The sequence below is a fragment of the Haliotis rufescens genome, unplaced genomic scaffold (genome assembly GCF_023055435.1).
Source record: "Haliotis rufescens isolate VD_foot unplaced genomic scaffold, xgHalRufe1.0.p SCAF_84, whole genome shotgun sequence".
NCBI classification, from domain to species: domain Eukaryota; kingdom Metazoa; phylum Mollusca; class Gastropoda; order Lepetellida; family Haliotidae; genus Haliotis; species Haliotis rufescens.
The window spans coordinates 898,624-925,810 of NW_025964377.1; the positions used below are offsets into that span (position 1 = coordinate 898,624).

General features: G+C 40.0%; 1 protein-coding gene across 1 annotated transcript; it reads right to left on the reverse strand.

Annotated features, from left to right (window-relative positions):
* Nucleotides 1-6,489: 6,489 nt before the first annotated feature.
* Nucleotides 6,490-27,157, reverse strand: LOC124123923 (putative ankyrin repeat protein RBE_0220). Its single transcript, XM_048390147.1, has 3 exons — nucleotides 27,016-27,157; nucleotides 11,268-11,665; nucleotides 6,490-6,597 (listed from the first exon to the last, which is right to left on the reverse strand). The coding sequence occupies exons 1-3, from the start codon at nucleotides 27,155-27,157 to the stop codon at nucleotides 6,490-6,492; spliced, it is 648 nt and encodes a 215-aa protein (XP_048246104.1).
* Nucleotides 27,158-27,187: the final 30 nt, after the last annotated feature.

Below are 27,187 nucleotides of genomic sequence, written 5' to 3' on the forward strand. Positions count from 1 at the left end.
AAATGCATGGTTTCTGTAAGTTAGCGTTCTGGCCTTATTTGTGGAATTAGTTGATACGTTACTTACACCGAGTTCACCAAATGATTGTTTTGTCATACAGATCGCGTTTTTTAAAAACAGTAATCCTCGGAAAAAAATCATCTTCCACGTAAAAATATAATCAAAGATAACAACAAAATACTCCGAAAAGTATTATCGTGTTTCCGTACAACCGTCGCGGATTGTCATGTTTTCGATCAGAGCTTTCAACATAATGTGAGACCTTATCAGTGGTATAAATCACATACCTTCATGTATTACAGCTAGACTGGATGACAGCTGGGTGGGACAGAATGTCTTTTTTCGAATTCTGTTTCCTTTCTTTCAGTGTTTGCGCTCTACCAATGCCAACACCACACACTGACTTAACCAGTTAATTTCATTGTTTGCAAATTTCAAATTCATGAACATGAATTCATGAAATCATGTGATTTAGTGGAGTCTGTTTGCGGTTTGACAAACATTTCAAACCAATATCAGGAACAATACTCTCTCGTCGATACCGTCAGCAAAAGTTGCCAGAGGCGTTTGATTTCTTTCAACTTTGTGCAGTTCCAATGGTTCCTGAAGTTGGGGCAACAAATCTTCAAATTATATGCCATCTTTCGGCAGGCGTCCTTTCTTGTGCACATGGAAACCGGAAACAGACTCAACACATTATGGTTCGTTCGTCAGAAGGACTGGCGTCGTCATCCACATAGCATTGCTGCACACCACAGTCGAATCTAATGCTGTGGTTGGCTGGTTGGTTTGTTTTTTGTTTAACGCACTCAGCAATATTCCAGCTATATGACGGCGGTCTGTAAATAATCGAGGCTGGACCAGACAATCCTGTGATTGATATCATGAGCATCGATCCACGTAATTGGGATCGACAACATGCATCAACCATGTCAGCGAGCCGGACAACCCGATCCCGTTAATCACCTCTTACGACAAGCATGGGTTGTTCCCCACATGGACAGTACGCCGAAAAATACGATCAAGCCATTTTTATTGTTTATATATCCAATTGTTTATATTCCCCGCATGGACATTACGCCGTGCTTTATGTTTCATTGGATATAAAATCAATTAAATGACATGTATCATATTTTTTATTTACAATCCCCTACCTTGCTTGATGAACTAATCCTTGTCGTCTACAAAACCCCTACCTTGCTTGATGAACTTATCCTTGCCGTCTACAATCCCCTACCTTGCTTGATGAACTAATTCTTGCCGTCTACAATCCCCTACCTTGCTTGATGAACTAATCCTTGTCGTCTACAATCCCATACCTTGCTTGATGAACTAATCCTTGCCGTCTACAATCCCTTACCTTGCTTGATGAACTAATCCTTGCCATCTACAATCCCCTACCTTGCTTGATGAACCAATCCTTGCCGTCTACAATCCTATACCTTGCATGATGATCTAACCCTTGCCGTCTACAGTACCCTACCTTGCTTGATGAACTTATCCTTGCCGTCTACAATATCACACCTTGCTTGATGAACTAATCAGTGCCTTCTACAACCCCCTACCTTGCATGATGAACTAGTACTTGCTTGATGAACTAATCCTTGCCGTCTGCAATCCCCTACCTTGCATGATGAACTAATCCTTGCAGCCTACAATCCCATACCTTGCATGATGAACTAACCCTTGTGGTCTACAATCCTATACCTTGCATGATGAACGAATCCTTGCAGTCTACAATCCCCTACCTTGCTTGATGAACTAATCCTTGCCGTCTACATTATCCTACCTTGCTTGATAAACTAATCCTTGCCGTCTACAACCCCCTACCTTGCATGATGAACTAATCATCTTGCCATCCCCTACCTTGCTTAATAATGTAATCTTTGCAGTCTACAATCCCCTACCTACAAATGCTCGCCGTGTACTGTCCCCAGCCTCGCTTTATGAACTACTCCTAATCGTCAACATTATCCAGCCTTGCTTCATGAACTTATCCCAGCCGTCTACAGCCCACAAGGCTGCTTTATGAACCAGTCCTTGTCGTCCACAGTCTCCATCCTTGCTCAATTATCTAGTCATTGCCATCTACAGCCAACAAAGTTGCTTGATGAACTAATCCTTGCCGTCTACAATCCCCTACCTTGCTTAATGAACTAATCCTTGCCGTCAACAGTACCCTACCTTGCTTGATAAACTAATCCTTGCCGTCTACAATCCCCTACCTTGCTTGATGAACTAATCCTTGCCGTCTACAACCCCTTACCTTGCTTGATAAATTAATCCTTGCCGTCTACAACCCCCAACCTTGTTTTATGAACCATTCCTTGCCGTCTACAATCCCCTACCTTGCTTGATGAACTAATCCTTGCCGTCTACAATCCTACACCTTTCTTGATGAACTAATCAGTGTGCCGTCTACAACCCCCTACCTTGCATGATGAACTAGTACTTGCTTGATGAAATAATCCTCGCCGTCTACAATCCCCTACCTTGCTTGATTAACTTATCCTTGTCGTCTACAACCCCCTACCTTGCATGATGAACTAGTACTTGCTTGATGAACTTATCCTTGCCGTCTACAATCCCCTACCTTGCTTGATATACTAATTCTTGCCGTCTACAATCCCCTACCTTGCTTGATGAACTAATCCTTGTCGTCTACAATCCCATACCTTGCTTGATGAACTTATCCTTGCCGTCTACAATCCCCTACCTTGCTTGACGAACTAATTCTTGCCGTCTACAATCCCTTACCTTGCTTGATGAACCAATCCTTGCCGTCTACAATCCTATACCTTGCATGATGATCTAACCCTTGCCGTCTACAGAACCCTACCTTGCTTGATGAACTAATACTTGCTTGATGAACTAATCCTTGCCGTCTACAATATCACACCTTGCTTGATGAACTAATCAGTGCCTTCTACAACCCCCTACCTTGCATGATGAACTAGTACTTGCTTGATGAACTAATCCTTGTCTTCTACAACCCCCTTCCTTGCTTGATGAACTAATACTTGCTTGATGAACTAATCCTTGCCGTCTACAATCCCCTACCTTGCATGATGAACTAATCCTTGCAGCCTACAATCCCATAGCTTGCATGATGAACTAATCCTTGTGGTCTACAATCCCCTACCTTGCATGATGAACGAATCCTTGCAGTCTACAATCCCCTACCTTGCTTGATGAACTAATCCTTGCCGTCTACATTATCCTACCTTGCTTGATAAACTAATCCTTGCCGTCTACAACCCCCTACCTTGCATGATGAACTAATCATCTTGCCATCCCCTACCTTGCTTAATAATGTAATCTTTGCAGTCTACAATCCCCTACCTACAAATGCTCGCCGTGTACTGTCCCCAGCCTCGCTTTATGAACTACTCCTAATCGTCAACATTATCCAGCCTTGCTTCATGAACTTATCCCAGCCGTCTACAGCCCACAAGGCTGCTTTATGAACCAGTCCTTGTCGTCCACAGTCTCCATCCTTGCTCAATTATCTAGTCATTGCCATCTACAGCCAACAAAGTTGCTTGATGAACTAATCCTTGCCGTCTACAATCCCCTACCTTGCTTAATGAACTAATCCTTGCCGTCAACAGTACCCTACCTTGCTTGATAAACTAATCCTTGCCGTCTACAATCCCCTACCTTGCTTGATGAACTAATCCTTGCCGTCTACAATCCCCTACCTTGCTTGATAAACTAATCCTTGCCGTCTACAACCCCTTACCTTGCTTGATAAATTAATCCTTGCAGTCTACAACCCCCTACCTTGCTTGATGAACTAATCCTTGCCGTCTACAACCCCCAACCTTGTTTTATGAACCATTCCTTGCCGTCTACAATCCCCTACCTTGCTTGATGAACTAATCCTTGTCGTCTACAATCCCCTACCTTGCTTGATGAACTAATCCTTGCCGTCTACAATCCCATACCTTGCATGATGATCTAGTCCTTGCCATCTACAATCCCCTACCTTGCTTGATGAACTAATCCTTGCCGTCTACAATCCTACACCTTTCTTGATGAACTAATCAGTGTGCCGTCTACAACCCCCTACCTTGCATGATGAACTAGTACTTGCTTGATGAAATAATCCTCGCCGTCTACAATCCCCTACCTTGCTTGATTAACTTATCCTTGTCGTCTACAACCCCCTACCTTGCATGATGAACTAGTACTTGCTTGATGAACTTATCCTTGCCGTCTACAATCCCCTACCTTGCTTGATATACTAATTCTTGCCGTCTACAATCCCCTACCTTGCTTGATGAACTAATCCTCGTCGTCTACAATCCCATACCTTGCTTGATGAACTTATCCTTGCCGTCTACAATCCCCTACCTTGCTTGATGAACTAATTCTTGCCTTCTACAATCCCTTACCTTGCTTGATGAACCAATCCTTGCCGTCTACAATCCTATACCTTGCATGATGATCTAACCCTTGCCGTCTACAGTACCCTACCTTGCTTGATGAACTAATACTTGCTTGATGAACTAATCCTTGCCGTCTACAATATCACACCTTGCTTGATGAACTAATCAGTGCCTTCTACAACCCCCTACCTTGCATGATGAACTAGTACTTGCTTGATGAACTAATCCTTGTCTTCTACAACTCCCTTCCTTGCTTGATGAACTAATACTTGCTTGATGAACTAATCCTTGCCGTCTACAATCCCCTACCTTGCATGATGAACTAATCCTTGCAGCCTACAATCCCATAGCTTGCATGATGAACTAATCCTTGTGGTCTACAATCCCCTACCTTGCATGATGAACGAATCCTTGCAGTCTACAATCCCCTACCTTGCTTGATGAACTAATCCTTGCCGTCTACATTATCCTACCTTGCTTGATAAACTAATCCTTGCCGTCTACAACCCCCTACCTTGCAGGCACTCGTGAAGAGCAACCTCCTCGTGGTGAGTGCTGGGTAGCGCTAATAGCTCTTCCCCCGTGTGGAACCGGGGTAGAATATTTCCACAGCACCCCATTGCTGGTCGTAAGAGGCGACCAAAGTGGGCAGCCCGTTTGCCGTGGGTTGCGTCCCTGTGTCGGCGGAGGACGGGAGTCTGGTAGTTGAGGGCACTGGTTCCTGGAACTGTGTTCCTTTGCCCAACACACTACTTCGACCCTTACTTCGCCTAGACGGGTGGTAAGATGGGCCCGGTCTTATCAATCGGCTGGTCATGCCAGGCCCTGTGCGTAAAATTGTATCTGCACACCTGTGTTGTATTTTCATGTATATTTTGGTCTTGGTCATGTTAAACTTGTATGTACTCACAATTTGTGATGGAATTAATTGCCTAGAGTCTTATGCCAGAAGGCGGTGGCTCATGGGCCAATCTGGTGATGTTGACCTCCGAGTAATGTATGTCTCCAATTTCTTGTCTAGGGCAGAACCAGTCTGACATTGAATTGGTAGATAAATATAGCTATTCGTGTCTTATTTTCTGGAGTATAACAACCCTGTATCCCTGGTGTTTGCATTCTGGATATCCGGTGCAATGTAACACTGTCCTTGTTGACACTCCATGGTGGGTGGGGAGCAGGGTTGCTGAATACTTTTCTTTCACCATGGCTTCTAATCATCCTGGTTCAAAGCGTAGACATATAGAATTAGGCTCATCTGATGAGACAGCTGCAAATATTGATTCTTGGGCTCGTTTCCTTGTGATCGAAGCTAAAGATCATGAACCCATCAAACTGAACCCCTTTGCCATTTCTAAAGCCATTCAAGGATATTGTGGAGAGGTTAAAAACGTGACACAACTTCGCTCTGGCTCCCTTCTTGTTGAATGTGTAAGGAAACAACAATCAATCAATCTGTTATCAATCAGTCAATTTGCCAATATTGAGGTTGTTGTTTCTGAACACAGGACACTCAACTCCTGCCGAGGCATTGTCCGTGACAGGACTCGTTCTTTGTCGGACATGTCTGAACAAGAAATTGCTGAAGAGCTTCAAACTCAGGGAGTATCTGCTGTTAAACGTTTCTCCCGCAAGAAGGACGATTCAACTTTTGAACCAACAAATACGTACTTGTTTACGTTTGCCAGATCTTCTATCCCACAATCAATTAAAGCTGGATACGTCAACATCGGAGTGGAGGTGTATGTCCCCAATCCACTCCGATGCTTTAGATGTCAACATTTTGGCCATGGCTCTAAGTCCTGTAATCGTTCTGTGGTTTGTCAACGCTGTGGCGACAACCATGAGAGTACTGATTGCCAACAAGCCCTCAAATGTGCGAACTGTGATGGCAAACATATGGCTTCCTCCAAATTCTGCCCTATTTGGCAAAATGAATCAAAAATACTAAAGATAAAGTGTGAAAAAAACATTACTTTTGGAGAAGCAAGACAACTGTTCAAGTCTCAATCACCACCTCAGTCGACACTAAATTACTCTGCTGCTGTCTCAAAGCCAGTCCAATCTTCATCTGTCTCGTGTCAGACAGAGTTGACATGGGTCAAATCTGATCGACCCCTGGCGACTGCTCCTGCCATCGAGCATGACAAATCTGATGCACAAACAACAGCACCACCTTCAACTTCTCAGGCAGCGAGTCAGACTCCACCTGAACCAACAACAACTGCAAATGTCAAGCGGTCAAATCGGGAAAGAAAAAAGTTGGGTAAAAAACAATTACCAAGGAATCCCTCTCCTTCAGAGGTACCTCTTCAAAACTCCTATAGTGCTCTGGACATGGAAGTAACACCATCGTCTGAGAATTCTGGTAGGAGTTCTTCCTCCTCACTTTCGCGTGAGAGATCCCCTATTGAACCACCATGATTCATTCGCCAAATATACTTCAATGGAATTGCAGAGGACTAAGAAAGAATTTTAATGACTTACAATTGTTAGTTCAAGATTATAACCCGTCAGCATTATGTCTCCAAGAGACATACCTTAAGCACACTGATACGTTTGATCTCAGGCAGTACAACTGTCATCATTCATTTTCTCCTCCAGGTGATAAAGCGACCGGAGGCTCTACTATTTTAGTCCGACAGAACGTCATTCACAGTCCTGTACATTTAAATACTAATCTTCAAGCTGTAGCTATCCGTATTACTTTGCACATTGCATTTACTTTGTGCTCTTTGTATATCCCACCTTCATCTGCTCTTCGACAGTCTGATCTACAGAATCTATATGATCAGCTCCCTAGGCCCTGCATCATCATGGGCGATTTAAACGGGCATAACCCTCTGTGGGGAAGTGCAAGTACAAACAACACGGGGAGAGTTATTGAAGATTTTGTTTCTGATAATGGTTTATGTCTATTTAATGATGATTCAAACACCTACTTACATCCTGCTACTGGAACCTATTCTGCCCTTGATCTGTCCCTCACAGATTCAAACATTTACAATGAATTTGAATGGTCTGTGCATGACGACCTGTGTGGAAGTGATCACTTCCCTACTGTCTTAAAAACTGTAACATCGGATGATGACCTGACTTCATCACGATGGAATTTTAGCAAGGCCAACTGGTCCTTGTATGAAAATTTATGTGTTGATATATTACAACCTGACAACTTCATACATGTACTTGATCCCATCCAGTTATTTTCGAATCAACTCAATGATATTGCTGACAAAACAATTCCTAAGTCCTCTGCAACTCCTCATCTTCGTAAACCATGGTTTAACTATGATTGCAAACAAGCAAGAAAGTGTAGGAAGAAAGCGGAAAAATATTTTCGCCGACATCCAACAGTTCACAACTTGAATACTGTTAAAATTACTAATGCCAAGGCACGACGTGCTTATAAACAAAATAAGCGTCAATCTTGGAGGAACTATGTCTCAAAACTTAATTCCCGTACACCCATTTCCAAGGTGTGGAACATGGTTCAAAGAATAAAAGGCAAAGGTTCAAAATCTTCTGTACATCATCTAAAAGAAGGTGACAGATTAATAACTGATAAATTAGATATTGCAAATAAACTTGGCGAAACTCTTGCCAAAAATTCTTCATCAACAAATTATGTCCCTGAGTTTCAGAAATATCAGAAACAACAGGAAAAGAAAAAAGTTAATTTTGATTCTACTAATGGTGAAGATTACAATGAAGTATTTTCATTGCATGAGCTACATACCGCTCTTGAGCAAGCTCATGATACTGCAGCGGGTGCTGATAATATCCATTATCAGTTATTGAAGCATTTACCTGAATCATGTCTTGAGACACTTTTAAATATCTTTGACCAAATATGGACTTCAGGGCATTTTCCTCCTTCGTGGCATAATGCCATTGTAGTCCCCATCCCAAAACCTGGCCGGGATCATACAGATCCCTCAAATTATCGCCCTATATCGTTAACCAGTTGTGTTTGCAAAACCATGGAGCGAATGGTGAATAATAGATTAGTTTGGTATCTGGAAACCAATAACCTTCTCACAAATATTCAGTGTGGTTTCCGGAAAAATAGAAGTACTATTGATCATTTAGTACGGTTAGAATCCTTTGTTAAAAATGCTATTGTTAATAAACAACACGTGGTATCCATTTTCTTTGATCTTGAGAAGGCATACGATACTACCTGGAAGCATGGCATTCTGAAGGATTTACATGATTTTGGCTTGAGAGGTCGTTTACCTCATTTTATATCTCAGTTTTTAACAGACAGGCAATTTCAAGTCCGAGTGGGTACAACCCTGTCTGATCATTATAATCAGGATCAGGGTGTCCCACAAGGCAGTATTTTGTCTGTCACTTTATTCAGTATAAAAATTAACAGTTTGTCAAAAGTTTTAAATGATTCAGTTGATGGATCCCTTTTTGTGGATGATTTTAATATGTCTTGTCGTGGTAAAAATATGCACACATTAGAAAGGCAATTACAATTATGTCTCAATAAAATTCACAAGTGGTGTCTAGAGAACGGGTTTAAGTTTTCCAAATCAAAAACTAACTGCATACATTTTTGCAGGAAATATAAACCGCATAAAGATCCTGAGCTTTTTCTAAATGGCACCCCTATCAAAGTTGTGAAGGAGGCCAAGTTCTTAGGACTTATTTTCGATAGCCATTTAACTTTTTTACCACACATTAAATACCTTAAAGCTAAATGCCTGAAGGCACTTGATTTATTGAAAGTCGTTTCTAATTCAAAGTGGGGAGGGGATCAGACAACACTCTTACACTTGTACCGGTCCCTGATCCGTTCAAAACTTGATTACGGCTCCATCGTCTATGGTGGAGCCTGTAAAAGTAATTTAAAAAAACTTGATACTATACATCATCAAGGACTGAGGCTTTGCCTTGGAGCCTTCCGCACTTCTCCTATTCCAAGTCTGTCTGTTGAAGCAGATGAGCCGTCTCTAAAACAACGCCGTTTGAAACTTTCTTTACAATACATCATTAAATTATATTCCAATCGGTCGAATCCAGCTTTTAATTGCGTATTTCATCCACTTTATGAAGATATTTACAATAAGAAAACATCTCTTGTTCCTCCACTAGGAATAAGAATTAAATCAGTCGTTTCTGCTGCGAACATTAACTTTCAGCATATAGCTCCCACACAACTTTTTTCATCGCCTCCTTGGCAAATGGTAAGGCCAGAGGTAGACCTTACATTAACTAGTCTGAAGAAATCTGAAACAAATCCACTAATTTATAAACAAGAATACAATCAATTACGAAACACTTATGACAATTATAAATCTATATTTACCGATGGATCCAAGGATGGTGGCGCAGTTGCTAGTGCCACTGTCGTTGGATCCAGAACAATATCATCAAGATTACCAGATCATAGTTCAATCTTCACTGCTGAAGCACACGCAATTTTAACAGCACTAAAATATATTAACAATCAATCAAAATGTAAAGAATTCATTATTTTTTCCGATTCACTTTCGTGCCTTCAGGCTATTAAAAATATGTCTTGCAAACATCCATTTTTAATTGAAATTCTTGAGTTATTTAATGATCTTGCTACTGGCCAATATGACATCGTCTTTTGTTGGTTACCAAGCCATGTTGGTATCTCTGGTAACACAACGGCCGATGCTGCTGCTAAAGCAGCACTCAACAAATCTGTGACACCACTTCTTGTCCCATACACTGATTATAAACCTGTTATTAGAGCTTACATTCGTGATCTAATGCAGAAGAAGTGGGACACCCAAGTAGGTATAAATAAGTTACATGAAATTAAACCAATTATCGGATATACCTTCTTGGGCTGTCAGTCCAGATTTGAAGAGGTCATTCTGCGACGATGTCGTATTGGCCACAGCAGATATACTCATGAATATTTAATAAAAGGTGAGGATCCTCCGTTTTGCATCCCTTGTGATGAAAGAATCACAGTCAAGCATGTCCTGCTTGACTGCATTGATTTTTCCATCGCAAGGGATAACTATTTCAAAGTTCCATCACTCAAGGATCTTTTTTATCAGATAAGTTCTCATTTAATTCTTGCTTTTTTAAAAGAAATTGATTTAATTCATAAATTTTGAATGTTATGCTTTGTAAATAAATACCTTTTATGATCGGTTGATTAAATCAATAACTGAGATTGTTAGTGGCTATATCCTCAAAGGGGGTTAAAGTAGTGTAAAATTATTGCCCCCCTGAGAGGGTATGTAAGACCACGTCTTTCAAAGTATATTTATATCTTCCACTTTTTAATCGTAGCATATATGTTCTTTTAATGTTTGGCTAAATTATGTCAGTCGTCGCTAACAACTGGAGGGATGATGTAAATCCGACTGGGGTCCATGCAGGTAGCAAAAGTACTGTAAGTCCCCATGGTCCCCAGCGCGGTGATCAACCTTCAGTTGGTGGCGATCTATAGCCCGTTTTTATAATGTGTTGTCAAATGATTACGTTAGTTATCTCTTTTAACATATTCAAACTAGTTTTACGATAATCTGTGATATGCTAGTTTTTATACTGCCCTTCGTCGGCAGAATTGTGTACTACTTAATATATATTGTTAATGTCAATTTTGTTTCGTCACGATATGGCTGAGATATTGCCGATGTGACGTTAAGCTTTAACTCACTCACTCACTCACTCTCTTTATTAGTAAGTCAATCATGTCTCTGTTTCCACAACGTGCTGCCAGCAACACTGGCGTCATGTCATTTCTTTGTGCTCCTTTCTATTTATGTCCAAAATGATTCGTTTGAAAACATACTTCACTATATGTACGTTTCTTCCTCGACAGGAAAGTTGAAGGATATTTTTACCGCCCCTATCCACTTTTGATATATTAGCTCCTACTTCCTTAAGAAAAGAAAACACTTCCATCTTTCCAGACTCTGCTGCAAACATCACCGGCGTTTTCTCGAAATCCCCCATACTTTCAATGTCAATGATGTTCTGTGAGTGGATATACTTCACTATCTCCACGTTTCCCTCTTTACAGGCCACATGTAAGATACTGTTGTCATCATCATCCAATAGAGACAGATCAGCACCTTTCTTCACAAGTAATTCAAGTATCTCTCTGTGTCCTTTCCCTGCAGCTATCATCGCCGGTGTACCATTCTTCACTCTTGTATTGATGTCCACAGTATCTTGCGACAAAATGTACTTGGCTTGAGGCAGGTCTCCAATTGTGCAGGCATCAATGAGCTTGGTGTTGTCAATGGTCTGGTTTTGGGCTTGATTCTCTCCACCTGAAGGACAACATGCAGACATAACGCAATGTTCAGTTTTAGTATTTTTACATGTTTCCAATTAACTTTTAACAATATATGTCGGTAAGTACCTTTGACACAGGCAGCCTTTCCAACACGAGTCTCCAAGCACCTGCTCCCTTGGCAAGTGTTGAATGCACAGACGCCAGCTCGGACCTAAAGACAGACACTGAGGGCTCATTAACTCACTTTCACTTTGTAATTTGTTTTTATCATCATCTGACATAGAGTCAGCGAATGAACTGGGCTTAACGCTGCTTAGAACAGTATTTCAGTCATATGACGCCGTATCGAGCAAGGAAAGCCCGATGCAGATGCAGAAAGCAGATGCGGGCTTTTTAGGTTTAGGACTCGTGAAACCCATTTGCTGACAAACCTGGAAACTCAATGAGGGCAAAACATGTTTTAAACCCACATTTGCTTAAACTATTGACGTTGATATTAAGGTGAAGTTGTAAGTAAAATATTCGTCAGATAGTAGTATGTTCAGTAAGTGAATGACATGTGTAAAGCTGTATCAGCTGATCAACCCATGGAACATGACATACCTGCAAATAAAATGTTTACTGGAACAACTTCTCTTCACTTCTACTTTACTAGTCATTCTAAATTCTGACTAAATTCTAAGTGCATGCGTGTCACCCGGTCGTAAAACCAAGCTCGTCACGGCCTAGTGATCATAGCGCCTTCCAACGTTTCACAAATAACTGTGAAAAACTATTTTATTCTGGGTTATCAGCTTAGGTTAAGTACAATTTTATTGTTAGGTGTGAAGAACTTGTGTTGGTCAAGTACCTGTTTATTCTGGAAGTTAAGTATTTCCTTGTTTCGCTGAAATACTGCCGATGTGACGTTAAATCTTAACTCACTCACTCACTTTATGTAGTATCTTTGGCACTCGTGAAGAGCAACCTCCTCGTGGTGAGTGCTGGGTAATGCTAATAGCTCTTCCCCCGTGTGGAACCGGGGCAGAATATTTCCACAGCCTCCCATTGCTGGTCGTATGAGGCGACTAAAATGGGCAACCTGTTTGCCGTGGGTTGCGTCCCTGTGTCGGCGGAGGACGGGAGTCTGGTAGTTGAGGGCACTGGTTCCTGGAACTGTGTTCCTTTGCCCAACACACTACTTCGACCCTTACTTCGCCTAGACGGGTGGTAAGATGGGCCCGGTCTTATCAATCGGCTGGTCATGCCAGGCCCTGTGCGTAATATTGTATATGCACTCCTGTGTTGTATTATAATGTATATTTTGGACTTGGCCAAGCATACTTTGTATGAATTACCAATTTTTGATGGAATAAATTGCCTAGAGTCTTACGCCAGAAGGCGGTGGCTCATGGGCCAATCTGGTGATGTTGACCTCTATATTCTGTATGTCTCCAGTTTCTTGTCATGGACTGAACCTTCCTGGCACTACATCTGGTAGATAAATATAGCTATTCACGTCATATTCTCTGGAGTATACCATCCCTGTATCCCTGGTGTTTGCATCCTGGATATCCGTTGCAATATAACACCGTCCTTGTTGACACTCGATGGGGGGTGGGGAACAGGGGTGCTGAATCATTTTCTTTTCATCATGGCTCTCCCACAATCTGGTTCATCTCGTAATGAAAAAAAGAGACGTCTGGAGGAAATTGAAATTTCAACTGGAAATCTTTCGCAAACTATTGATTCCTGGGCAAAATTCCTGGTGATTGAGGCTACTGATAACTTACCTATCAAATTGAATCCTTTTGCTGTTTCTAAGGCTGTGTCCGGGATTTGCGGTGAAGTCAAGAACGTCACCCGTCTCCGTAGTGGTTCGCTTCTTGTGGAGTGTGCACGGAGACAGCAATCTCTCAATCTTTTATCTATCTCTACATTTGCCAATCTTGACGTTGCTGTGTCTGTGCACAGAACATTAAATTCTTGTCGAGGCATTGTTCGTGACAGGGCTCGTTGTCTGTCCGACATGTCTGAAGAAGAAATCGCTACGGAGTTGGGAGACCAGGCTGTTACTGCAGTTAAACGTTTTACTTTCAAGAAGGACGGTGTCATCACCAATACAAACACGTATCTAATGACGTTTGCTCGTACAACCCTTCCCCAGTCAATTAAAGCAGGTTACTTCCACATCGGAGTGGATGTGTATGTCCCCAATCCGCTCCGATGCTACAAGTGTCAGCGTTTTGGTCATGGCTCCAAATCCTGTCGAAACTCGGTTGTTTGTCATCGTTGCGGTGTCAACCATGAGAGCACTGACTGCGAAGATGATTTGAAATGTGCTAACTGTTCTGGCCCACATGTTGCTTCATCTAAATCTTGCCCTGTATGGCAAATTGAATCTAAAATAATGAAACTGAAATGTGAAAGGAACATACCCTACCTGGATGCAAAGAAACTATTGAAAGATCAGACCACAACTACTTCAACTATTTCTTACTCCGCTGCAGTCTCACGCCCCGTAACAACATCATCTATTTCGTGTCAGACTGACCTGACATGGGTCAAGTCAGAACAACCTGTTGCTACAATTCCAAATTCCACTATTTCCACACCTATTCCTGCCATCAGTCAATCAAGTTCAGGATCTCAGACTGAGATTCAGTCTGAGACACAATCCCAAACGTCTGGGAAACAACCTGCAAATCTGAAAAAAAAAGAGAAAAAGAAATTGAGTAGAAAACAGCCACCTATTGTCCCTTCACCTTCAGAGGTTCCTTTACAGAACTCCTTTGGGCCTCTGGACATGGAGGTTACTCTGTCCTCACAGGACAGGCGGGGGAGCAGTTCCTCCTCCCATTCACGCGAGCGATCACCAATTGAGCCACCATGACTCAATTGTCTAATATAATGCAATGGAATTGCAGAGGACTTAGGCATAATTTTCATGAACTACAGTTATTAACAAGTGATTTAAATCCATCAGCAATTTGTTTACAAGAGACGTACCTTAAAAATACAGATAAGTTTGATTTAAAGCAATATAGTTCATATCATTCCTTCTCTCCTCCAGGAGATAAAGCTACTGGAGGTGCTTCTATTTTAGTGCGGCGGGGCGTTGTTCACAGTCCTGTTCCGCTTGACTCGACTCTGCAAGCAGTTGCAGTTAGACTAACACTGCATATTGCCTTCACACTTTGCTCCTTATACATTCCTCCTTCTTCAAATCTTCAGCGAAATGATCTACAAAAACTATACGACCAACTCCCAAAGCCCTGTGTCATCATGGGTGATCTAAATGGGCATAATCCTCTATGGGGAAGTTCAACCATTAATCAAAAGGGAAAAGTAATCGAGGATTTTGTTTCCGATAACGATCTTTGCATTTTTAATGATGACTCCGACACTTACTTGCACCCTGCTACTGGTACCTATTCATCTTTAGATCTGTCTTTGACGGATTCAGTTTTGTTAAATGAATTCTCATGGTCCGTCCATGACGACCTATGTGGGAGTGACCATTTCCCCACGGTGCTTAAGCCCATTAATCCCGCTGATGATCCACCTTCACCTCGATGGAATTTTGTGAAGGCTGATTGGCTTTTATTTCAATCTTTATGCAAAGATAAATTACAACCTACGTCTTTTCAGAATGTTATTGACCCCATTCAGTTGTTCTCAGATCAACTGAATGAAATTGCTGATGAATCAATACCAAAGTCCTCTACCAACCCACGTGTTCGTAAACCATGGTTTGATGACACGTGCAAACAAGCTAGGAAATGTCGTAAGAAGGCGGAGAAATACTTCCGTAAACATCCTACTGTCCATAATTTAAACACTGTCAAAATTTCAAATGCTAAGGCAAGACGTCTATTTAAGCAAAATAAACGTCAATCATGGAGGAACTATGTCTCCAAAATAAACACTCGTACCCCTATGTCCAAGGTATGGAACATGATCAAAAAGATCAAAGGCAAGGGATCAAATTCTACAGTAAACCATTTAAAGGATGGTGACACTTTGCTAACGGATAAATCTGCTATTGCCAATAGACTTGGGAAAACTTTATCTCAACATTCGTCTTCATCAAATTACGTTCCCGAATTTCAAAAATATCAGCTTCAACAGGAAAAGAAAAAAGTAAATTTTACATCTGATAATGGTGAAGATTACAATGAGGTATTTTCACTACATGAGCTACATACTGCCTTAGGGCAAGCTCATGATACAGCAGCAGGCGCTGATAATATTCATTATCAGCTACTTAAACACTTGCCAGAATCATGCCTTGAAACTTTGTTGACTATATTCGATGACATTTGGACATCTGGGACGTTTCCAACTTCATGGCATAATGCCATTGTTATACCAATACCCAAACCTGGGCGGGATCATTCTGATCCATCAAATTACCGACCTATCTCACTAACTAGCTGTGTTTGTAAAACTATGGAACGCATGGTAAATAATCGATTAGTGTGGTACTTGGAAACAAATAATCTACTTACCAATATACAATGTGGTTTCCGGAAGAACAGAAGTACTATCGATCATTTAGTGCGTTTGGAATCGTTCATTAAAAATTCCATTGTAAATAGACAACATGCTGTATCGATCTTTTTCGATTTAGAAAAAGCTTACGATACAACATGGAAACATGGTATTTTAAAAGATCTTCATGATTTTGGATTAAGAGGCCGTCTGCCTCATTTTATATCCCAGTTTTTAACAGACAGGCAATTTCAAGTCCGAGTGGGTACAACCCTGTCTGATCATTATAATCAGGATCAGGGTGTCCCACAAGGCAGTATTTTGTCTGTCACTTTATTCAGTATAAAAATTAACAGTTTGTCAAAAGTTTTAAATGATTCAGTTGATGGATCACTTTTTGTGGATGATTTTAATCTATCTTGTCGTGGTAAAAATATGCACACAATTGAAAGGCAATTACAATTATGTCTTAATAAAATTAACAAGTGGTGTCTAGAAAACGGGTTTAAATTTTCCAAATCAAAAACTAATTGCATACATTTCTGCCGAAAATATAAACCGCATAAGGACCCTGAACTATTTCTGAATGGCACTCCTATCAAAGTTGTTAAGGAAGCCAAGTTCTTGGGACTTATTTTTGATCATCACTTAACTTTTCTCCCGCATATTAAATACCTCAAAGCTAAATGCCTGAAGGCACTCGATCTATTAAAAGTTGTTTCTAATTCAAAGTGGGGAGGGGATCAAACAACCCTCTTACACTTGTACAGGTCACTAATTCGTTCCAAACTTGATTATGGCTCCATCATCTATGGTGGAGCCTGTAAAAGTAATTTACAAAAACTAGATACGATACATCATCAGGGTCTGAGGCTTTGTCTTGGAGCCTTCAGAACGTCTCCCATTCACAGTCTCTATATAGAAGCAGATGAGCCTTCTCTTAAACAACGCCGACTAAAATTATCTCTACAATACATCACTAAATTATATTCTAATCCGTCAAATCCAGCTTTTGAATGTATATTCCATCCTCTCTACGAAGATCTTTAGAATAAGAAATCGGCACTCCATCCACCACTCGGAATTAGAATAAAATCTGCAATATCAGCTTCAAATATTAAACTCCAAGATATAGCTCCTACTCAACTTTTCTCCTCTCCTCCTTGGCAAATGGTAAAGCCAGAGGTAGACCTGACATTAACCAAACTTAAGAAATCAGATACTAACCAATTAATATACCAACAAGAATACCACCAACTTAGAAACAATTATGACACTTATAAATCTATATTTACCGATGGATCCAAGGATGGTGGCACAGTTGCTAGTGCCACTGTCATTGGATCCAGAACAATCTCTTCCCGTTTACCTGATAACAGTTCCATATTCACTGCAGAAGCAAACGCCATTTTTACAGCACTTAAATATATCAGTAATCAATCTAAACATAAACAATTCATACTGTTTTCAGATTCTCTTTCATGTCTTCAGGCAATTAAAAATATGTCTTCAAAACATCCACTTTTAATCCAAATTCTTGAGTTATTTAATGATCTTGCTACTGGCCAATATGACATCGTCTTTTGTTGGTTACCAAGCCATGTTGGTATCAAAGGTAACACAATGGCCGATGCTGCTGCAAAAGCAGCCCTCAACAAATCTGTGACACCACTTCTGATCCCATACACTGATTTTAAACCCTTGATTCGATCTTACATCCGAGATCTTATGCAACAGAAGTGGGACGCCCAAGTAGGTATCAATAAATTACATGAAATTAAACCAAATATCGGTTACACCTACTTGGGCTGTCAGTCCAGATTTGAAGAGGTCATTATGCGACGATGTCGTATTGGCCACAGCAGATATACGCACGAATATTTATTACAAGGTGAGGATCCTCCGTTTTGTATCCCTTGTGATGAAAGAATCACGGTCAAGCATGTCCTGCTTGACTGTGTTGATTTTTCCATCGCAAGGGATAAATATTTCAATGTAAAAACAATTAAGGACCTTTTTAATGATGTTAATTCTCGTTTAATATTATGTTTTTTAAAGGAAATAGAGCTTTTTCATAAATTTTGATGTGTTCAATGTATTGTTTTACAAATTGGTAGTGCGAAATTCATAACTTAGATTGTTAGTGGCTGTACCCTTGAGGGGGGTTGAAGTAGCGTAAAATTATTGTCCCCCTAAGAGGGTATGTAAGTCCCAAATCATTCGAAGTATTTTTCTGCACACTAGGCTTTTAAACGTAGTATCTTCGTTATTTTAATCTAAGGCTTAACTGGTACTCTGTCGCCAGTGACTGAAGGGATGATATAAATCCTGCCAGGGTCCATGCAGGAAGCAAAAGTACTGTAAGTCCCCATGGTCCCCAGTATGGTGATCTCCCTTCAGTTGCTGACGATTTCTAGCCCATTTTTAAATTGTGATGTTCATTAATGCTTACTGCCTTTTAATATTCTCAACTAGTTTTAAATCAAGTCTGTGATATTCTAGTTATTCTACTGTCCTTCGTTGACAGCTTTTTATTCAGTTTAAATATATGTATCATAAATGTATCATAAATGTAATTTCTCGTCACGATATGGCTGAAATATTGCCCATGTGACGTTAAATAATAACTCACTCACTATGTAGTATCTTTAGTGACAGCCATTTTGATCGGAACCCTGATGAACAATGATTACCACCCCAGGCTTGATAGCTCTCTCACCTCACACATTCAGCTCGTATGTCATAAATGGTACTCAAATGAATTACTGATGTTGTGACGATAATTCTAAGTATGTAAGGTGGCGGACATTCCAGCCAAGACGGAGTTGTGGTACTGTGAATATACTGGAATGTGTTTTACTCATAAACACAAATGTCTCCTCACAGCTTTTTTGATACATTTGTTCTTTTATATGTGTCATACAGTGACTGTATATTTGTTGTGTTTAACTCACAATTCATTGGATTGGACAGGGCTATCGTTCTCCGCTTTGTGTACAACATCCGGAACACTCTTCTGTTGCGAGTGAGAACCGTGATATTAAAGGTATACAGCATCTTGATAAATCTGATAAAATCTTGAATAAATCTTGATAAAATAAAATAAACCGAATTTTAATCACAGTATTGGGATGCAGATATCATTATTAGTGGGAACGTTAATGCTCGAACTGGTCATCTCATGGACTATGCCATTTCACCACGGAATCCACATATTAAGCGGTAGATCTCGGGGTGACTCTGATGGTGATTTTACATGTTTTGTAAACAGAGGCGCTAGTTTTGTTGACTACATGGTGTGTTCAACTGATTTATTTAATTCCATTTTCAATTTCAGCGTTGAAACCAGGGTAGAATCATTTCCCGATCGCATGTCAACAAAAACGCTATGAGAAAGATGTAACTGTGTCTGAGTCTTATGACATTCTTTCTGTCAGGAAACGGACGTCCAGCAAAAGCAGAGACATTTAAACAGGTTTTAGAAAGTGAGTTAAATATGCTTGATCTGGAGGAGTGTGATAACGTCTCATCAAATAGTACATCACTTGTGGCCCATACTCTTATTGACAGTATAGAGCTGTGGTATGATACCGAGTATAAATAACAATACGTTCTCCAAGAGTGTTGCACAGTTTAATAAAGACTGCAGTAAGTTGAAAAGTGACAAATATAAATAACTAGACTCACATGTGACTTTGGACATTTGAGACAGTTTCATAAGTTCCGAAATAAATTCAGAGGGATGTGTCGTCATCGTAAAGATATCACGAATGATATTTTATTACTCTGTAATATTATAATGCAAAGGCATTTTGGACTTTTGTAAAGACTTTTAATAACAACTTTATATATACTGCGCCCTCCATTGATCGTGCGTCATGGGTTGAATACTTTAGATCTGTTTTAAACATTCAAGATGATGTCCTTGATGACAATTTGGTTACTTTCTTAAATGACTATATTTGTTCTCAAGATGATATATCAGACAGCTGTGATGTTTATAAGGATGATGCTTGTAAACACTTCAGTATGGAAGAGATTGAAAATCTATAAGTGATATTAAAATTAGAAAAGGTTCTGGTCATGAAATGTTGGCAGCAAGAAATGTTCGACTATAACAGTGATGCTCTTTCATCTTATTTACTTGTATTAGTCAACAATATGTTTAAGTCAGTTAATTTCGCAGATCAGTGGTTAAGAAGCATAAATCATCCACTACACAAAAAGGGTTAAAAACATGTTAATAATAATTTTCTTGGAATATGCCTAATGGATGTTTGTGGGAAGATATTCACAGCCGTGATTTTGTTAAAAAGATTTTGTTGAGCTTATGAATACGTATCCTGAGTGCCAAGGTGATTTCCGTAAAGGGTATTCTACCATAGACTATATGTTTACTTCACAAAGCATCGTACACAAGTACTTATCTAAATGCAAGTGTCGTGTATATTGCTTATAATGTAGATTTCTGTAAGGCTTTTAAAAGATTAGGTTAACAGGGACCTTGTATATTTTGTTTTGTGATCTGGTAACATTCATAAGGAAGAGAATTTATGGATGTTAACTTCTTTATTATGAGGAACATCTGTCAACAAACTAGACCTGAAATCCGCTATTTCGGAACACATCCTCAAGTGTTGGTTTCCATTTCTAATAGCTTATCACCTATCGGCGCCAATTATCTGGTGGCTTACCTTGTTACGGTTCCACCTTTTGTTACCTTATTACCTTTGTTGTACATAGATATGCTATCTGCCTCATTGTATTCATTAACCTGATGAAGGAGTAAGCATATACTACGAAACGTTGTGCTCCTCATAATGAAGAAGTTGACATTCATAAATTCCCTTCCGGCTCGTCTGCAGCCTAAAAAGCCGCTGTTCAGTCATACTCAGTCACATCTGTGTTCATTCTTATGTAAATCAATAATAGCAACAACATATAGATGGAAACGGTGAGACGCTTATGATACAACTTAGAAGCATGGTTGGTTGGTTTGTTGTTTAACACCGCACTCAGCAATATTCCAGCTATATGACGGCGGTCTGTAAATAATTTAGTTTTGTCCATGTTTTTTAATCATCATCAGCGTAAAATGTTGTTCCGCCAGATGTAGTCCCTGCGACAATCATTAGTGGTATCATGCACACTCCTGTGCGACGGATTCCCGCAGTTTGCCGGCAGTTGCTTGTACGAACCGGTTTTTAATACAGACTCTTACATAAGTTTTCTCTGTTTTCATGACTTCCGTTAACGTGGCGGAACTGAAGATTGTCGAGCCATCAGACGAGTGGAGATATCGGAGGTCACGGTATCGCCACGTATGCAAAGTCGTAGATATGATGGCACCGTGCGATAACCTCTCTAGATTCCATGTCCAGACAAGGCATGATGCTGATGAAACACTCCAGATGTTTTGGTTTGGTTTGTTGTTTAACGCCGCACTCAGCAATATTCCAGCTATATGACGGCGGTCTGTAAATAATCGAGTCTGGCCCACACAATCCAGTGATTGATATCATTAGCATCGATCCTCGCAACTTGGATCGATGACATGCATCGACCAAGCCAGAGAGCCTGACCACCCGATCCCGCTAGTCACCTCTTACGAGAAGCGTGGATCGATGTTCATGATGTCAATCACTGTATTGTCTGGTCCAGACTCGATTATTTACAGACCGCCGTCATATAGCTGGAATATTGCTGAGCGCGGCGTTAAACAACAAACAAAAAGCAAAAGTAAAAATATAAAAAAAGAACACACATATAACGTTATAATCATATTTTAAGCAAGGAAATGGTTGTAGGCATTGTGAACATGACTTTTTAACATGACAGCTACAAAGAAGTGTTTGGTCTTCTCCATAATCATTTCTCATAAATATGCTTGACAACGATTCATAGCACTGTGTAACATGAGTTCATTGTATATGGTCAAGTAATCTAATTGACGTATGGTAAGTAATGTATTTGCTATTGTAAAATCTTGGCATCAACTCTGGAGGAAATAAAGAAATTCATTCAGTCATTTATTCGTTGTCATATGGACACTCAGAATACCAAGCAAACATTTAAGAGGTTAGGGTCTTGACTACACACTTTTCATCATCTTGCTAATCTATATATGAGAGATATCCAGGTCCAGTTAAATAAGGTACAGTGGGGGCCCACGATGACCAGCACTAACGTCGACACAGATGAGAAAGATAATGATATCTCTCACACCTGACCTTTATGTATAATCTTTAGCGACAGCAATTTAGGCTGGAACCCAGCTTAACCGTGATTACCATCCCCAGGTGAGATAGCTCTCCTTTCACATTTAGCTGGTGTGTTATCACACTATGTAAATGAATTAATGATGTAAATATATTGTGAGGATAATTTTAAATATGCAAGCGTGTGCGGCCACATTCAGCTGATGTACACAATTTGTAGCCAGCTACAACCCATGTCTCTCCTCAAGCCACAACATCACTTGACTATGGAAAGGTTTTTGTCGCCTTTATTATTTTTGCCAGTGTCTGTGATAAACTAAAGGATTGATGAAAAATGTTATTGATTTAATCTGTACGAAAATATGATTTATAGCTCTACCATGGTCCTCAACAAGTCATTCATAGAGAAGTGTCAAATATTTTGTTTTCTTTTGTAGTTACATTTCTCCATTACATTGTTCTGATAGGATGTGTGATTAAATTTACCGAATAGGTCTTCAACAACCCATGCTTGCCGTAAGAGGTGACGATGCTTGTCGTAAGAGGTGACTAACGGGATCGGGTGGTCAGGCTCGCTGATTTGGTTGATGCATGTCATTGTATGCCAATTGCGTCGATCGATGCTCATGGTGTCAATCACTGGAGTGTCTGGTCCAGACTACGATTATGTCACAACAGACATATGTGTACATATCTCCTTGTCAAATTTAGAGGAATAATCCTCTTTGGGGGAGTGTTCACACAAGCTCTAAGGGTAAGATCATTGAAGAGTTCATTTCCAACAACGATTTGTGTATCTACAATGATGGTTCTAACACTAATCTACATCCTGGTACAGGAACATACTCCTCTTTAGATCTATCACTAACAGACCCAGACTTACTTAATGAATTGAATGGTCGGTCCATGATGACCTTTGTGGAAGTGATCATTTTCCGACTACATTAAAACCTATTACCCCCTGTGATATCCCTCCTTCCACAAGATGGAACTTTACTAAGGCCAACTGGCACTTATTTGAAATACTTGCGACTGAAAATATTCCTGATCCTATGCAATCTTTTTCGGAGGAACTTCACAAAATTGCTGATGAATGTATTCCAAAGACCTCTGCAAATTCACACATCCAAAAGCCGTAGTTTAACGATAACTGCAAACAAGCTAGAAAGGCAAGGAAAAAAGCAGAACGATATATCCGTCGCAATCCTATGGTGCATAATTTGAATAAATTAAAGATTTTAAATGCTAAAGCAAGGCGCACGTTTAAACAAAATAAACGCCTATCGTGGCAAAACTATGTCTCAAAATTAAATGCACGAACTCCAATGTCCAAGGTTTGGAACATGATTCAGAAAATAAAAGGAAAAGGCTCCAAATCCAGCATCCACCATCTTACAAATGGGGATGAACTGTTAACAGATACTAAAGATATTTTAAATAAACATGGTAAAAAACACTCCCTGCACATTTTACTCATCGAACTATGTCCCAATATTTCAAAAACAGCAAGAAAAGAAAACTCTTAATTTTCAGATAATGGAGAAGATTACAATGAATATTTTTCCATACATGAACTGCAAACTGCCCTTGGGCCAGCTCATGATACTGCTTCAGGTGGTGATAACATCCACCATCACCTCCTGAAACACCTGCCAGAACCATGTTTGGAAACCCTCCTTCTGATCTTTGATGAGATAAGGACATCCGGCAAATTCTTCGTGGCGTGATGCCATAGCTGTTCCAATACCGAACCCTGGATGAGATCATACTGATCCCTCAAATTATCGACCTATTTCCTTGACCAGTTGCGTTTGCAAAACCGTGGAGCGCATGATCAATAATGATTTATATGGTACGTAGAAACCAATAATTTAATAACAAATATAAGATGTGTTTTCCGTGAAAACAGGAGTACCATTGATCATCTAGTTCGTTTAGAATTATTTGTAAAAAATGCCTTCATTAACAAACAATATGATGTGTATACGACATAACGTGGAAATACGGTATTTAAACAGATTTACATGATTTCGGATTGTGAGGCTGTTTGCCTCAATTTGTATCCCGTTTTTAATCAGACAGACAATTTCAAGTTCGTGTGCGATCTACCCTGTCTGACCATTATACTCAGGATCAGAGTGTCCAACAAGGCAGTATTTTGTCTGTCACGCTGTTTAGTTAAAAATAAATATCCTGTCTAAGGTTTTAAACGATTCCATTGATTGATCTCTATTCATGGATGATTGTTGTGGTATCAGCAAGAATATAATCAATTAAGAAGATCATACAATACTTACAAGTCCCTCTTAACCGATGGTCCCAAGGATGGTGACGCAGTTGCTTGCCCTACAGTCATTGGATCCAGAACCATATCATCCAGATTACCGAATGAAAGTTCAATTTTTACAGCAGAATCACAGGCAATATTAACAATTCTCAAATATATCAAGCCATGAAGAATATTTCATATGAACATCCACTTTTACACGAAATTATTGAATTACATAACAAACTTGCTACTGTCCAATATGAGATCATCTTTTCTTGGTTACCAAGCCATATTGATATAATTGGTAACACAATGGACGATGCTGCTGCAAAAGCAGCACTCAACAAATCTGTGACAGTACTTCTTATCCCATGGCCATACACTGAATATAAACCTGTAATCAGATCTTCGTCCGTGATACTATGCAAAAGAGGTTCGACACCCAAGTAGGTATCAATAAATTACATGAAATTAAACCAAATATCGGTTCCACCTACTTGGGCTGTCAGTCCTGACTTGAAGAGGTCATTATGCGACGATGTCGTATTGGTCATTCGAGATATACACTTGAGTGTTTGTTAAAAGGTGAGGATCCTCCGTTTTGTATCCCTTGTGATGAAAGAATCACGGTCAAGCATGTGCTGCTTGGCTGTAATGATTTTTCCATCACAAGGGATAAATATTTCAGGGTAAAAACAGTCAAGGATCTTTTAGTAAAGTTAATTCTCATCTAATTCTATGTTTTGATGAATTTACTGTATTGTTTTAAAAATTAGCAGTGCTAATTACTAACTTAGATTGTTAGTGGCGGTACTCTCGAGGGATGTTGGTGGGGTGAAGCAGCGTAAAATAATTGTCCCCTTAAGAGGGTATGTAAGTTCCACATCATTCGAAGTATTTTTATGCATGCCAGGTTTTTAAACGTAGTACATTCGTCATTTCAACCAGAGGCTTAACTCTTAAACTATCGCCAGCGACTGTAGAGTGATATAAATCCTGCCGGGGTCCATGCAGGAAGCAAAGGTACCATGGTCCTAGTATTGTGATCACCCTTCAGTGATTGACGATCTCTAGCCCATTTTATATTGTGTTGTTAACTAATACTTTTTGCTTTTAAATATTATCAACTCGTTTTAAATCGCATCTGTCATAATCTAGTTATTGTACTGTCCATCGTTGACAGCTTTTTATTTTGTCTAAGCATATGTAATATTAATGTACTTCTCGTCACGATATGGCTGAAATACTGCCGTTAAATCTTAACTCACTCAGTCACTCAAGAATGAGTTGCTGAAGACCGTGAATCTCACCGTGATCGTCACATATGCTTGATATGTGACCTCGTAACACCCATGATGTGTTTGCCTGAGGGGGAGAGTGAGTGAGTTCAGATTTAACGTCACATCGGCAATATTTCTGCCATATCGTGACGAGAAGTTATTATATATTATCAACTGATCAAAACCTGCCATCAATGGACAGTAAAATAACTATAATATCACAGATAAATCGTTAAAACTAGCATGTAATCATAAAAAGATATCACTAAATGTCACGATATAATATAAAAATGAACTATAGATCACCAGCAACCAAAGTTAGGCCACCATACTTGGGACCATGGGGACTTACGGTATTTCTGCTACCTACATGGTTCCCCGGCAGGATTTACACCATCCCCCTCAGGGGAGAGAGAGGTGGTACATGTGTGCCACTTCCTTGCGTCGAGATCGACAGGCGCACACCCCAAATGACATATTGTATAACGCACTTGATATAATGTACCATGTACGCGATATACTGTATAGTGAATGTAATACATGAGTATATGAATAAACAAACGACCCACACAAGTTTAGAAATGACAAAGTGCTGTAGCATATTATGCAGTAGTTCACGTCACTGAGTGGTAGTCTCTATAATCAAAATATGTCACTTGAAGGGTCCTAAAATATTTGATAAGTGAGACACTGAATCCCTTGCTTTGATGTGTTATTGGGGCGGTCGGGTAGCCTAGTGGTTAAAGCGTTCGCTCGTCACGCCGAAGACCAGGGTTCGATTCCCAACATGGGTACAATGTGTGAAGCCCATTTCTGCCGTGATATTGCTGGAATATTGCTGAAACGGCGTAAAACCATACTCACTCACTTGATGTGTTATTTTATTTATTTGTTGATATCATAATATGTATCGTGAAAATGTGCCCGCTACAGTCATTCCACCATTTCAATTACAATCTAAGGAACCATGTGCGCGCCGCATCACGCATGAAATTATTGTCATAGACCAGAATGCATGTGTTCGCCCACACAGGGGCAAACCATCCCTCCCATTTGTGTTGTACTTCAGTGATCACTTGTTCCTCATCATTGTAATACCGTATGAAATACATCTTTTGAGGAGACATGGCAAAGAGATATGTACCATCACTATTCCATTTCATGTTATCAGGTTTCTCCAGTCCTTGTACAGCCTTCATCTCATCCATTGTCACTTCACCTCCAACATCTTGAATGAGGAACTTATATGTTACTGAACTGCTGGTAGAACGGACAAATATAGCCATTCCGACGTCCCCAATGCAGGCAAAAATACA

Coding starts and splice junctions, on each gene's coding strand:
- LOC124123923 (XM_048390147.1), bottom strand. CDS start 27,157: ATGGCTATATTTGTCCGTTCTACCAGCAGTTCAGTAACATATAAGTTC. Junction 11,666..27,015: donor CATGAAATGGAATAGTGATG/GTACATATCTCT, acceptor GTTGTCCTTCAG/GTGGAGAGAATCAAGCCCAA. Junction 6,598..11,267: donor TGTTTTCTTTTCTTAAGGAA/GTAGGAGCTAAT, acceptor TTGTTGGTTCAG/GTGGAGTCTGACTCGCTGCC.